At 50.5% G+C, this 15,107-nt stretch overlaps 2 protein-coding genes across 8 annotated transcripts; both read left to right on the top strand.

Moving 5' to 3' along the window:
* Positions 1-259: 259 nt before the first annotated feature.
* naa50 (N-alpha-acetyltransferase 50, NatE catalytic subunit) lies at positions 260-4,578 on the top strand. Of its 2 annotated transcripts, none has more exons than XM_062479065.1 (5): positions 260-445; positions 1,980-2,113; positions 2,491-2,610; positions 2,739-2,805; positions 2,954-4,578. In XM_062479065.1, exons 1-5 carry the CDS (start codon positions 438-440, stop codon positions 3,129-3,131), a joined length of 507 nt encoding a protein of 168 aa, XP_062335049.1. In that variant the 5' UTR covers positions 260-437; the 3' UTR covers positions 3,132-4,578. The 2 variants fall into 2 exon arrangements, with proteins under 2 accessions (XP_062335049.1, XP_062335047.1); XM_062479063.1 differs by having other exon boundaries at positions 261-445; positions 1,977-2,113.
* Positions 4,579-4,789: 211 nt separating this feature from the next.
* LOC134034890 (basic helix-loop-helix domain-containing protein USF3) lies at positions 4,790-14,135 on the top strand. Of its 6 annotated transcripts, none has more exons than XM_062479580.1 (8): positions 4,790-5,027; positions 5,551-5,673; positions 5,810-5,841; positions 5,949-6,031; positions 6,161-6,257; positions 6,561-9,163; positions 9,224-11,344; positions 11,734-14,135. In XM_062479580.1, the coding sequence occupies exons 2-8, from the start codon at positions 5,630-5,632 to the stop codon at positions 13,546-13,548; spliced, it is 6,795 nt and encodes a 2,264-aa protein (XP_062335564.1). In that variant the 5' UTR covers positions 4,790-5,027; positions 5,551-5,629; the 3' UTR covers positions 13,549-14,135. The 6 variants fall into 6 exon arrangements, with proteins under 6 accessions (XP_062335564.1, XP_062335563.1, XP_062335566.1 ...); XM_062479579.1 differs by having other exon boundaries at positions 9,218-11,344; XM_062479582.1 differs by having other exon boundaries at positions 6,561-9,193; positions 9,272-11,344.
* The last annotated feature ends 972 nt before the right edge of the window (positions 14,136-15,107 follow it).

The raw sequence follows: 15,107 nt of genomic DNA, 5'->3' as shown, positions 1-15,107 counted from the left end.
TTTGGAAAAGTTGAACATAATTTTACTGCAATATCTTGCCCGGACTCTTGAGCCAAAATGGCAGCTCACTTGATCGAATGTGGTCGAATGACAATGTCTATATCGTCATTGCAGAGAATTACACATATATATGTGCGTGAAAAAAAAAAACATGGAAATTAAATACATTATTTGTTAAAGTCATAAACTGGCAAAATATATGTCTGGATTTAAAATATCCTGTTGTGCGGTATTGCGCAAGTGCGCATGCGGGGTCAGAGTTGACACCACGGCGGTGGAAGGAGTGTGGTGGCTAAACTAAGCTAGCAGCGTAGCTACATGTGGAGGGTAGAACGGGAGGCAACCCCGACCCAAACTCTGTCAAAATTTCACCACCCAAACCTATAACTACTCAGAACTTTAATCACATCGAAACTAAGGAATAAAAGCAGTTTACAATGAAAGGGTGAGTAAAGCCAATTGGAGTCATGTCTGAGTAGTAAGCACGAGTAAAGTTTTTCTTGTCTCTTTTTTCAACAGGACAGCCAGGGGGGCTGGTGAAGGTGGTTGCAATGCTTGCTAACATGTTAGCTAGTTAGCTAACTAAGCCATTTGCGCGGTTACGAAAACCAATCACACAACGACAGTATTAAGACTCTCAGACCAGTCAGCCCTTGTCGAATAATCAGCTACTGTAATAGATAGGTGGCTCGTGTTTCATACTAGCTTTGCTAGATAGTTTTCTTGTAGTTACGCTTTAGCGAGCTTATGTTAGCCAATGATGTGAGCTTAGCTATCAATCATGTAGCTGGTTTATTAGCAGCTAACTTTATGATTGGCTGTACTGCATGCAAGTGCCGGTCTCAGAAATGGGCATCGCCGACTCATGGTTAGCTACTTTAGCTGCCAACGTTAGCTAGCTATTATGACCATTGTCAGTATTCCTACATTTTTTTTTTCGTCAGGTAGCTAGCTAGTTGTCATATCCAGTGGAAGAGGCCGACACTAAGCTAACGAGTTAGCTTACGATACAAGCACTCATTTAAATGGTTTATAAGTTAACGCTAGCAATAACTAGAGCTAGCTACTATCCTTTTGGCTGTACGTTACTAGTAAGCTTGCGAATGTCAGGATAGTCAAGTTTATCTGCTGATAGACACGTCGTAGCTGACTAGCCATAGCAGCTGTCAGATCACTAGTTAGCAACCCTATCCACAGAACAAATCACTGCCAGATTCAGAATGCAGATGTCTGAGAGATTGAAGTCGAATGTTTTCAGCCAGTTCTGTGCTGTCACACTACTCCGATCTCTGGCAGAACTACCCGGCCAATACACGTGATCCGCAGCTGTTGTTGCGAAGTAGAAGTTTAGCATGTGGAGTCACTATAAATACCTCGTGTGGTCCTTCGCAACGTCTGAGGACAAGTGGAGGCAAAAGCCATCCTCCGCGTCAACAACGTCACACTGTCCCTTAGACATCGTGATCATATCTGAACACAACATAAACAAGCCATACTCTTGGAGTGTGTCTGCTTGTTCAACAGAACCGGAATCTTTCCCGTTATCATCTGAAGTGTTTAAGTGGCACACTTCTAGTAGTCTGGCATTGTGGTGCTTGTCTGTGTCCTCAGTTTACAGTTGCAGGGAGGGAACCAGGGCTGCAGCTGTCAGTTCATTTGGGCTGGCTGAGACTTCCAAAAATGTCAAGATGGCACATAGACAGTTGGAGAACTGACAGACTAGTCTGTTACCCAGGGGAACCATGCCATCAAGGCCTGACTCAAGTCCTCACGGGCAAACCAATATAAAAAAAATATCAGATTGTTAATCAGATCATACCTTTTTATCATCTGTAGAATCGATGTTGCTTATTGTATGTTACAGATGCCTTTTGTCTATCAGCTGAGCTTGTGTCAGGTTAAACTGCACGTGTTTGTGACACAGTTGGCATCCCTGTAGTCTTTCCGGCTGTTTGACCGTTTTGCTCTTGTTCCAGTAGCCGGATCGAGCTGGGGGATGTTACACCTCACAACATTAAACAGCTGAAACGCCTCAACCAGGTCATCTTCCCTGTAAGCTACAACGACAAGTTCTACAAAGACGTGCTGGAAGTAGGAGAGCTGGCCAAGCTAGGTAAGAAGTTTCACTCATCTAGCCTAGATCTGACGTAGAGCGTTATTAATAAACATTTGACATCTAACCATGTATTCAAGTGTGTACATCAAGTCGTACCCTGCTAAGTCTTTCCCCACTTGTCTTGCCACGGTTTCATACTGAACTGAAAATGTCTGTACTTTTCTCACAATAACAAAAAGGATCTCTAATGTTGTGTTTTGCACTGTTGCTTCAAAGCATCTGTCATGCCCATGTGTTAGCTGACAATGTCCTAACATCTTTCCTGCTGTTTACTTAAAAAGCTCAGTGGTCTTCCCATTGTATTACCCACCATGTGCACCCCATTTAATAGTGTATCTGTCACTAATGAAAGTTTGTATTTCTCTGTCACGCAGCATACTTCAATGACATTGCAGTGGGAGCCGTGTGCTGCAGAGTGGACCACTCTCAGAACCAGAAGAGACTGTACATCATGACACTTGGCTGCCTAGCACCTTACCGCAGGCTAGGCATAGGTATGACTTTGAATGCTCGCCAGTGGCTAGTGCTTCAAATTATTGCTATAGACTGCTTAGGCGAATGGGGCATCGAACTCATTGAACTCAACTCAAATAAAATCCTTCCCTGTCATGGTTTTGCTTAGGAACAAAGATGCTGAACCATGTGCTGAACATCTGCGAGAAGGATGGCACGTTTGACAACATTTATCTGTAAGTTTCTATCCCTGCAAAAGCACTGAGGAGTTTTCCTCAAAGTATATTCATTGACAAAAATGCTTGTCACAATGAGATAGATCCACCAATCCCGTAAGGGTTTTGAAACAATTATTATCTAACGTTTTTTCTTCTCTGTCAACAGTCACGTGCAGATCAGCAACGAGTCAGCCATCGATTTCTATCAGAAATTTGGCTTTGAGATCATTGAAACGAAAAAGAACTACTACAAGAGGATAGAGCCAGCAGACGCCCACGTCCTGCAGAAGTGCCTGCGTAGCCCTTGTGCGCCCCCTGGGGGAGAGCTGCAGAAGGCAGAGTAGGGGCACAGCCGCCGGAAAGAGCACGGTCGCCAGAAAGAGCAACGGTCGGGCCCAAATCTCCTCCAAAAACGGAACTGTGACAGATGCCACAGGGGTCGGCACATTCACAACTTTTCTTCAAAAGACTTAAAAAAGAAAAACAAATTTAAACGACAAAAAAAAAAAAAAACATGATGTTTATTTAGCGAAAACATTTCCCCATAATTTTGCATTGTCTTCTATTTCCCCTGTGTCTTTATTTAGAGATTTGAAAATGACACAATGTTCAGAATTCAGAGGTGTTCCTGTAGAAGAATCTGCAGACATGGTGGTGGGTGGGGGGTAGGGGTCTGGGTTTTCAAATCATACTGTTTGAGTGTTTTGAGTTGTCTTAAAGCGGTTGTAAAGGTGAGAGAGATATCTTCTATGTTTGGACAAAAAGCTCTTTTGGAATGAATCTGGAACAAAGTCTTGGCTGTTAGACTCACAAGCTGGCAACCTTGGAATGATGCTTCGAGTTCTCATAGTGACATGCGGAATACTCAACTTCATTCCCTCCTCACCTGTGCGCAGGGACTTACAGAACAAATTCTACTGGTGGATGATACTTTTGGTTCTGCTTCAGGCATTGGCAATATGCTAAGTGTGATGCAATGCCCCCCTTTCCCCTCATGATGTCATCCTCTGACACCAGTCTAGAGGGGGAGTGGAGAACAGTGCCCTCAGCTCAGTGGACATGGGAAACGTTGGAACGGTTTCAAGGTGAGCAGAAATTTGGGGAGTGGTTTCCGAACGGTTTTGTTTCTGAACCCATTAATTTAATGCCCCTATAGTTTTGTTTATTTTATTTTATATGGAGATGCCAAATGGCTCGAGGCTTCTTCTGGGTGTGTTACAGGTCCTACAAGTCAGACCATGGTCATTTCCAGGTGGGCTGGTGCAACAGAAATCACATGTAGGGGACTGGCTAAGCTGTAACGACTGTTGACATAATACTTTTTTAATAAGTGCCAGTAGGATTGTAAAGTAACAGCCGCCTTTGCTTGTCTCTTTTTGTCTTATTGGCTTACTGTGTAAAAGGGATAGAGACACCTCTGCTCTATTTGTGCATGAGGGAATTTGGGTGTCTGTTTGGATGTGTCTGTTTAACTTTACAACTTAAGCGCCCATTCAGAATTCTCATCCAGACCAGTCTGATCCGTACACTGGAAAACTGCTAATGTTTCTCATTACCATGTGAAGATGTCAATAGTTAGAAGGTGGTAGTTCAGTGTTAGAAGCTGAGTCCGGTCTTCAAACAGAACATGACACCCAGGGGAATCCTTGATCCACTGCATGCCAGGAGAGGGCCCTCTCCATTATAGAATAAAAGCATGTCCCCCCCCCCTTTCTTTTGAAGAATTTTATCTTTTCTGAAGCTCTATATTGTAAGACTTTTTAACCTCTAATAAAATAATTACTATTTGCAGTCCTTTTGTTATGAGTTTCATTCATCCATCATTTAATGTAACCTGCCTCCTTAATGGCTCTTGTTTTATGTGGCAAGGTTTTATTATTGATTGCGATACATTCCCTTTTGTTATTTAAAAAAATGTGAAAGTCTTAGATGGCAAAATGACCAAAATGTTTAAACTCAATTTGCAGTGTTTGGTTAGCATAACGAGAGTCGTAGACTAATTACAGTAGAGCTCTGACTGTTATTATAACGCTAAAAACACTTAACTCCTGCTGTTACAGTAGCAAGTTTGATGGACTGAAAGCGACAAATTCTTGTCTACTATTGGTTGTTTCCTTTTGCTCACGCCTCTTTCTCCTAACTGCTACTAACGTTAGGTTGTGAGAGGGCAGAGAATAGCAAAGGAAATCCCAAACTTTTGACATAGACAAGGCAAGGACCCCGAAATGTGGAAACTACAGGTGAACACGGCAAGCTGTTCGTATTCGTCTATGCATGTCTTCCAATCACAGTGATACGTAAGACTTGTTGTCTTTACAAACTGGTTTTTAGTCGCAATGTTTTGGTCAAGTCTAGCCTCCTTATCGAGCTAGTAGCTAGCAATCTGTCTGTTGTTAGCGTCAACGAGCCAGAAAGCTAACTGACTGGCAGGCAAACTGGTTCAAATGGTCCCCGTTTTGTCACGGAGAGAAAAGGCATCGTAATGACAATACAGTGTAGTTTTGATATTATAATGGTTTACGATATTGTGATGTCTTTGAAAAAATTATTATCGGGTTGAGAACCTAAAGCTAGCCAACTAGCTAGCCCGTCAACGTTAGCAAACTACTGCATCACTGTAATCGCATGGTTGCCTTGGCTTGAGAGCTGTGCTGGCGTGTGGCCATTATTTGCTTTTGTTTTGAAATGTTGTGGTTTTCCATAAGTGTCAAACTTCCCAAAAAATCATATATAGTTCTAACGACGTCTATGCTTTTGTTGTAGCTTAGTCATGGCAGAGATTTGAGGGTCTGTCTTCGATAGTGGTTACTGTTGCTTATCACACGCAGCTGTGTAAAGCAGGATGCCAGAGATGACTGAAACCCAGGACCTTGGCCATAAACCTAGGTAAGACGGATCATTGGTTACTGGTCCATGTGCGCAGGTGTGACTAAAGAGCATAGGACTGAGAATAAATGTGTTGTTATAGCTTTCCCCCATGTTTGACATACAATATGATTTACCCCATGACCTTCTTTTGCAGAAGAAGAAAAAATAAAGAAATTCACAATGCTGGTAAGACCCTGTCAGTTTGCTGTCAGTTTGCTGTCAGTCACTCTTTTTCTACTTCTATTCCAGTCATGTTTATTAAGGTGCATTCTTCTCAACGTTTTATCCTGTAGTTGAGAAAAAGAGAAAAGAGAAGATCAATGCTGGTATTAACCGCATTGGGAATCTTCTGCCATGCTCTCAGGCACTGAAACAGGTAGGCCTGTCTTATTCAAGAACATAAATAGCATACACTGTACACACACATACATGCGCCACACACACATGCACACACACACACATGTATAAAATACATAACACACACTAATTTGTCCTGTCTCATCAGAGCAAGAACATGATCCTCGATGAGGCTTTCCGCTTCATTACTGAGCTAAAGAGACAAAACGATGCAATGCTCCTTGAAGGAGGAGACAAAGGTCAAGGTAAGAATCATTTTTCCGTAGTCCTCAGTGGACACAGGTGTCTTTTACTCATTATTCTTCAACGTTTGTGTGTTATGTCTGTGAGCATCGCTGACTGTCTCTGGTCAGATGGCTGAGCGGTTAGGGAGTCGGGCTAGTAATCAGAAGGTTGCTGGTTCGATTCCTGGCAGTACAAAATTATGTTGTGTCCTTGGGCAAGGCACTTCACCCTACTTGCCTCGGGGGGAATGTCCCTGTACTTACTGTAAGTCGCTCTGGATAAGAACGTCTGCTAAATGACTAAATGTCTCTTTCTCTGTATAGCGGAGGAGATCCGGCGTCTCCGACGGCAACTGGAGGAGCTGAGGAAGGAGAGCGGTCATTACATCGAGCTGCTCAAAGCCCACGACATCAACTTCCTGGATGACCCCAGCATCCACTGGAAGGGCAAGATGCGTTGCGCCAAGGTTGCCAAGGTGACGCCCAACCACCAGCCCTCCAAAGGGATCATCGTCTACCCTAACGGGAACACGATGTGTGCTGTGGGGAAAGAGCCCGGCGCTGGGAAACAGCAAGAGGAGGCCGTCTTCATCCAGCCGTCCTGCGACGTCATCCTCCATCATCCGCATTCCTACATCACCGTCCAGGGCCTCTGTCCTCTGCCCACCGGCACCACCGCCCTGCCGCAGCCCACCGCCCCAGCCCCTAGTCTGACTGCAGCATCCAGCCCAGCCACCCACCTCCCTTATCACTTTGTCCCTAGCCTTACAGCCCTCCCTCAGGTTGTGACTACATCCAGAGCTCTCGTCTCGGAAATCTCCACCCAGTTAAACACCCAGCTGGGGGCAGGGACCAGGAGTCAGAGCTACACCACCCCCTCCAGCTCAGGCCTGCTGAGGGCGGAGGCAGCAGGCAGCACGCAGACCACATGGACCACACTACAGCTGGCAGGGAACACAGTGCAGCCAGTCTGCCAGAATCTACCCGCCCCAGAGATTAGCACCACTGGCCAGACAATGCAACAACTGACTGTATGCCCCGTGGCCACCAAAGCTACAGTTCAGCCAGTTCATATCCAGATGAGGCCTCAGCTACCCATAAAACAGGCACCTATCACGGCCCATATCCAGGCCCAGCCCTCCATCCAGAAGCCCCCCCATCTACAGCCATCCATCATTACCCAGCCCCACTTGCTTCCCCAGTGTGCTGTCCTCCCACAGACAGCCAGAGTCCCAAAGCAACCTGTTCTAGCCCATCCTGCCTTGATGCCACAACCACAAACGACTGTACTACAAAAGGCTTCAGTGGTTCCCCATCCCCAGACAGCTGTCCTGCCCCAGCCAGCCTTAGGGCCGCAGCCCCAGGCGGCAGTGCTACCCCTGCTTCAGACTATGCAGGTGCTGCAGGTTAATCCTGCAGGCACGACTGTTGCCGGGGTGACCGCTTCGCAGAACACTAACAACCCCAGTGTTGTCATCCTGCAGCAAGCCAATCCGTGCTCTACCCAGCCAGTTGTCCGAGAGGACTTGACCAATCAGACAGCTTGCCAGCACATCGTTATCATCCAAGCCCCCAATCAGACGTCACCTGTTCCTCAGAACCCGTCGGTTGGCATGGTGACGGCTACGGTGCCTGTTGTCTCCAGTCAGATCATTTCAACCAGTTGCACTACTTCTACCACTGGCCTCCATACCGTTGGGGGGAAGCAGCTGGTTCACATTCTACCCCGGCCCACCGCAACAACAACCCACACGCCCCAGCCTGCCGCCTGCCCCCCAGCTTCACCTGCCTCCTCCGCCCCCCAGACCATCACTGTGAACGGCCAGGTGTTCGCCCTGAAGCCCATGAAGACCTCCGACAAGGGTGGCTCTCAGGGAGCCCAGAGCACCCTTCAGCTGGTTCAGCCCACCAGCAGCGAGGAGCCCACCACCAACGTGGCCCTCAACAGTCTCGGGGCCCTTAGCAGCCTCAACCAGAGCATCTCTCAGGGCATGCCTCAGCACAGCATCTCCAGCCAGGGAAGCCTCCAGCTGTCTGGTGCCTCTCCAGCGTACTCAGTAGTGCAGCATCATCAGCTGCCTCCAGTGTCTGGCTCCGCCCCTGCCCCCGCCACCCCCGTCAGACAGCTCCAGTCTCCCAGTGGAACGACAGCCGGACGAGGGGGTGGGATGGGGAAGGCAGCGCCTAAGAGAATCCCCACGAAGAGGACCAAGACAACAAGGAGGAGAGAACCCAAACAGCGACGGAGCACGGGCACCATTTCTGCCAGACCGGTAGTGGCAGCAGAAGAGAGTCCAAAACAGACGGGCGCTGTGTCTCAAGATGCCCCCCCTTCTGCTACAGAGGCTGCGGGTGCTGTTAGCGGCGTTGCTAACGCACCCACCGTCAGTGACGCATTAAAACGGAGCATTAACTCAGAGAGCTTTGTCTGCTCTGCACAGAGCACACTAAAGAATATAAATGTATGTACTTCACAAACTGGTCTGACCACATCTGTGCAGCCCGCGTTAACGGTTAGCGGCGTCAACTCGACTCAGGGTGAAGTCGTCGTCTGTATTGTTGGCACCAGTCCTACAGTCGGCCCTGCCGTTTCCTCCCAGAGCAAAGCACACACGCACACACAGAACAAGCCCGCCGCTTCACAGGATAGGCAGGCCGTCTCCGTGACGACCGGCACGGCACAAATCGGATCGCCTCCGTCTGCCGTCACTTCTTCTAAACAAAGCAAACCCGGAGTCACCAGTGCCTGGGCCACAGAAACTAGACTCGCCACCGTCAGTCCGGCTACGACGGCATGTCAGCCTCTTGTCGGCACGGCCACTTCCACACAGGCAGAACAGTTGGTTTCCCTCCAGGACTCTGTGCTTACTACTTCGGTTTGTCAGACCAGGCCAGCCAACATACAGGAGCACCAGTTTACCCCCCTGGTCCAGGCCCAGCCCCTGGCCCAGACCCTGGTCCAGACACAGCCCCTGGCCCAGACACAGCCCCTGGCCCAGACACAGCCCCTGGCCCAGACCCAGCCCCTGGCTCAGACCCAACCCCTGGCCCCTTCCTCCGTACCCTCATCCACAGCTTCATCCTCTGCTGCTCTGTTGCCTGTTGTCCCTCCGATGCCTGCTGAATTCAGGAAACGGACTCAAACAAACCGACCCTCAGCCCAGCAGCCAGACCAGAACAACCTTGCCTCCTCCTCTTCCTCCACCGCTGTGCTCAAACTTCCAGACATCTCCGAGAGAGAGAGGGAGCCTCAGAGAGGGGAATCGAACCCCAGGACGGCCATGGAGAAGGAGAGCCAGAGGAACAATACCACCCCTTCCAGAAAGATCTCTGCCCTCCCACAGCAAGTGTACTCCCTAGACCACCAGGTCACGGAACAACCAAACCAAACACACCAAACGTCGAACACGCAGACGGATTCTCCCATGTCCGCCGGAGCGGGGGGCGGGAGGGGCTTCTCTGTGGCGTCCATGCTGCCCCAAGCGTTCACCTTCACCTCAGAGCAGGCTGACATCCTGGCTTTGGCTATGCTGGAGCAGGACAGCTCAGGGGGGAGGGTAGACATCCCCATCTCCGCAAACACCCCTACTTGGGAACCCCCAAAGTCTCAGCAAGCCCCCCATAGCAAAGAGAGGGTTACGGGGCCTCAGACAAAGGTTACCAAGACGACCATGGAGCCAGTGGTAGCCAAACCGCCCTCCCAGGTGCCGGTTAGAGGTCAGGCCGGGGAGTCGGGTGTCAGCGGGCCCTCGGGGGCCAGACACCCGCAGAACATCAGCTACGCCCAGTCTCACACCCACACCCAGCCCCACGTCCAGAGCCAGGCGCACGCTGGAAACGTGGGCACCCTCAGTGTCAACAACCTCATCAGGTCCAGCTCCAGCCAGCAGCCCTACCCTGGCTCCCCCAACATGGCAGTTGGCCAGCAAGGCTCGGTCCCATCGCCGGTGGGCACCTCCGCGCTGGCGTCCCAGCCCTCTACCCCCGGCCACACCTCCTGCTCGGGGAACGGCCAGCTGAGTGACTACGCCCCCGTCAAGAGCTCTCTGATGAGGGCTTCCATGGGCATGGGGGAACGACAAGTGAAGGACATATCCAAGCGTCCCGCCCCGGAGGATGTGATGTTGCCCTCCAGCAACAAGCGTCCCAAGACCTGTCCGTCTGCGGCCCCCAGCGTGGGCCTTATGGAGGTGAAGACCCAGGACCACGGCCAGAGTCAGATGATGATTGGCCAGGTTCCCCCCAGCTCCTCAACCGTCATGAGCAGGCTAAACCCTGACGGAGGAGGCACCCTGTTCTCCAATAACTCCTTCATGAGCACGGTCCTCAGGCCCACAGACAGCCACTGTGCCCCCCAGCATCAGGAACAGAGCCAGCCAGGAGTGCTGCACCTGCCCCAGGGGCATTCCCAGCACGGGGCGACCCAGCCTGGGCAGCATTTGGGGCCAAACCAGTACCTGAAACAACAGCAGCAGCAGCAGCAGCAACAACAGGACCACCAGAGGCACCACTTGTATCAGCTCCAGCACCATCTCACCCAGCCTGACCCTGCCCAACTGCATAGTCTCCACCAGAGGGCGCTGCAGCAGGACCAACAGCACGTCCAGAACGCCCAGAAGAAAAGGGGACTTGTCCGAGCCAATCAGAGCGGACCCCCTGTGGGTCTTCAGCAGAAACAGCATCACCTGGAGAAGGCTGGAGTGCATCAACAACAACAGCAGCAGCAGCAGACACAACAACACCAACAACAACATGCCCAGCAGCCATCGCAACATCAACAACAACAACAACAACAAACGCATCAGCAGTCGCAACATCAACAGCAGCAGCCGTCCCAACATCAACAAGCCCAACATCAGCAGCATCAACAGCAGGCACAGCATCAACAACAGTCCCAGACACAGCAGCATCAACAACAGTCCCAGCAGCAGCAGCAGCAGCTACAGCAGCATCAGAGCTCCCACTCCAGACAGCAGCACCTGCAGCAGCACCTGCAGCAGCAGCAGCACTTTGGAGCGTCTCGACACCAGGAGAAGAGCTGCGAGGCCCAGCCAGCGGGCCCCAGGGCGCACCACAGCAGCCACCTAACACAGCAGGAACACCACAAGGTAGGGAGGAAGGATTCGGGTTTTCTTAGACTTACATTTTATGTATTTTTTTTTTACTCTCAATGTACATTCAGTATATCTGCTCTGTGTTTTCACTTGAACAGTGACTAAACAGGATGAACGCTGACTAATAGGGGTGGGAATCTTTTGGTACCTCACGATTCGATTAAAAATTGATTCATGACTTTTCCAAGATAAAAAAAAAATATATATAATAATAATAAAAAAAATATATATATATAGATTTTGGAAATTTCGATGTGAATTGCTAGAAGACTGAATCGCGATTCGAATGTGAATCGAATTTTCCCCCACCCCTACTGACTAACACGTGTTTTTACTTAAATAAAATGCAAGTTAAGTCCTCCTCTCCTTTCCCCCGTCTCCAGTCTGGTCAGGACCACATGCAGCGTCTGATGAGCTCTAGGACCCTGGAGCAGCAGCTGATATCTCAGCCAGGCAGCAACCCTGCGTCTCGGCCCTCCGACCTGGCCTGCGCCCCGTCGCGCCAGGAGCGCCACCGCGTCTCCAGCTACTCCGCGGAGGCCCTCATCGGAAAGACCTCCTCAAGCGGCGACCAGCAGCAGCGGATGGTGGGGCTGCACTTGCAGGCCACGCGGGGAAGCACCCAGGAGCAGCCGGACCTGCGGGGGTACCTGGACACGTCCCGAGGGAAGGGTAACATCGGACACAACCCCCAGAACCCCAGGCTGAGCCAGGAGCACCCCGGGCCCTCGGACATCCAGCGGGTGTTGGAGTGCCCCCCATTCAAAGCCCTGGGAGGACGTCATCAGCTAGGTGGTTTTGAGGTGCAAGTGTCCCGCGGTGGGGACATGGCCCCCAAGTCCATCCCCCCCTCCCAGAGAGGTCCGCAGGGGCAGCAGCAGGGCGTGTTCAGGATGGGGGTCGGCTCTCCGGGGGATGGAAGACCCCGCGGGGGTTACAGTGGAGCCCACCCGGGGCCCCAGGGGGTGCAGATAGGGGCGGGGTTGCCCAGGGACCAGGAGGGTTGTCACCATAGCTTCATGCAGTCCCTTCTCTCTCCGCACATTTCAGAGCAGACTAACCACCAGAGGGCAGTGCAGTGCTGCCCTCCGGTCAGCATGGAGTACAGCTGTGTGCCGGGAGCCTCTGCAGGAGACATGCAGGCCAAGGCCTCCAGCCCCAGTGTGCCTCCTACTCAGAAGACCCCAGGTATGAGGCTGGGAGAGGGAAACAAGGGCCATCTCGCCCAGGCTGGTGGGAACATGCACGGAGGTCCCGGGGTACGAGCAGGCCTTCCCCACCCTGCTACCCCACACAGCAGCTCGGAGCCTGGCCGTAGTTCAGCCCCCTCCAGGCCCCCTGGTGCTGTCAGCCAGCGCTCGCGTCACCTCGCCCCGGAGGCCCAGCCTGCCAAGCTCCGGCCTGGGGACAGGCTTCGTTCAGGCACCCTGAGACCAGGAAACCCCTTTGAGCCTGAGGGCCACCTTCCCCTCCCCACTGGTGGAGGGGTGCTCCTGGGAAGACCCCAGTCAGGGGGCGAAGCACGTCGCAGCAGTATCGTCCGCTTTATGGCCGACAGCTCTCAAGTCTCCGGGGACAACAACTTGGTGCCTGACCAACACTTGGCCCAGAACTTTGGCTTCCCCCCCTTCATCGCTGAGGGAGGGATGAACCACCCGCCCCCCATCAACGCCAACTCCACCTTCATCCCCCCGGTCAGCCAGTCCAGCTCCTCCCGCACCCCTGCCTTGCTCCCTGTGGAGCCCCAGAACACCATCCCCTCTTTCTACCCTTCCTACTCCCCTGCGGCCCACCCCAGCTTGCCTAGTGACATCCCTCTCCAGTACTTCTCCAATCAGATGTTTACGAGCCCCGGTGCAGACAAGGCTAGCGCCGCTCCGCTCAACAACCGCTTCGGCTCCATCCTCTCGCCTCCGCGCCCGGTCGGGTTCGCCCAGGCCAGCTTTCCCTTACTCCCCGACATGCCGCCCATGCCCATCACCAACTCCTCGGGCATCACCGCCCACCTGTCCAACTTCAGTCTCACGTCTCTGTTCCCGGAGATCGCCGCGGCGATGCCCTCCGACGGCTCGTCCATGCCCATGTCCCCCCTCCTGTCTCTGTCCAACACGTCGTCTAGTGACTCAGGCAAGCAACCCAACCGGCCCGCCCACAACATAAGCCACATCCTGGGGCATGACGGGAGCTCTGCGGTGTAGGCGGAGCCCAGCTTATCCTCAGTGAGAAGTTTAGGGATCAGTTAACAGAAGTCAAGTTCTAGTTTCATCCAGGTGGCAAGATATGAAGATTGAAGCTATGACTCTCAATTCGTGTTTACATTTCGGTATTTCGATTAGCTTTCTTTACTTTCTCTGCGTGTGAAATCTGGACGCTGCGAATCTGTTTGGGTGCGTCTGCTCCTGGTGTTCGGATGCACAGCTAATCATTCAGGAGCCGGTTGGATGACCTGCTGTTGAGGCTGTTAACATTTTCATGAAGCATAGGATACACTATACAGTATTGTGGGTTGCAGTATCCTAACAAATGTCTGTCTTATGATTTGCCCTTTGAGCCTGATTGTTTGATACACACTCTAGCTATGGTACTCAATTGGTCAGCTTTCATTTACTGCAGCCTTTAAGAGGAATCTTGAATAGAAAAAGCACTTGCACAATATCCATAAATGTAATCTACTAACTAAATCAGGGTGGATTGGATAAAATATTTTGTAAATACAATGTTTCATACCAGTATAGTTAGTTGTATGTATTTGTAAATACAAAGTTATTAAAGTTTTTTGATAATATATTGGAGATGTTTGCTGTTTTATATCTCTGTAGGTAAGGAAATATAATTTCCTCGTTTTCAACACTTGGTAACTTTTTTTGTTTAATTTTTATTTTTTATTAAACCTTTATTTAACCAGGCAGAATCATTAAGAACAAGTTCTTATTTTCAGGTTCAAAAGCACAACGGCACACAACCACAGCAGTACAGACATACAGGAAAAAAAGCTAGTACATAGGGAATCAGAGGGGATAAAAATGTTAAAAGCACAAAGAACACGAAGCAAGACAGAGATTATTTACAACAACCACAATCAAGACATACTGACGCTGGCAGGAATGAACAAAGGATACAGGCAGAAACAAAGCAGGCAACATTGATGCAACAGTAGGAAAAAACAGGGTTCGAATTACGGGGGGCTTGGGCCCCCATAATTAAGACTTGGACCCCCCCAAAAGAGGTAAAAACAACAGGTCGGGGGGTTCGATACATTTATATATCATTGAACACACAAAACGGACAAAAAAAACATTTAAACACAAGTTGTTGTGTGGTTATTTCCCTCAGTTTATTGAGTTGTGGATTGTGTTTGACATGCTGTATTGGACAGTTAATTGAAGTGTGACGGGAAAAGAATGGAGAGAGAGGAAGTCATACAGAAAAGGGTGAAGGCTGGATTTGAACCCAGGCTGTTGTGGTACTGCCCAGCTTTCAGAGCACGCACACTAACCCAGTGAGCTAACCAGGGAGCCCTGCTTTCTTCAGTTTTTTTTTATAGATAAAAGTGATAAAAGGTAAATTAATTTTTTGACTCTTGGTTGAGCCTTTCCTGGTGGGACAGGTGGGTACCTGGAGAGACAGTTGGGAGAGGGGATCTGGACAGTCGGGGAGCGCGCTGTGGTTACAGGGATCGGTGCCCACTGATGTGTTTGGCACTATGCTCTGTGCTGGATTTGAACCCAGGTCGTTGTGGTTTAGGCCCTTGTTCTCA

This window comes from Osmerus eperlanus, chromosome 15 (assembly GCF_963692335.1).
Source record: "Osmerus eperlanus chromosome 15, fOsmEpe2.1, whole genome shotgun sequence".
In the NCBI taxonomy this organism is placed as follows: domain Eukaryota; kingdom Metazoa; phylum Chordata; class Actinopteri; order Osmeriformes; family Osmeridae; genus Osmerus; species Osmerus eperlanus.
This window is presented reverse-complemented; position numbering and strand designations above follow the sequence as displayed.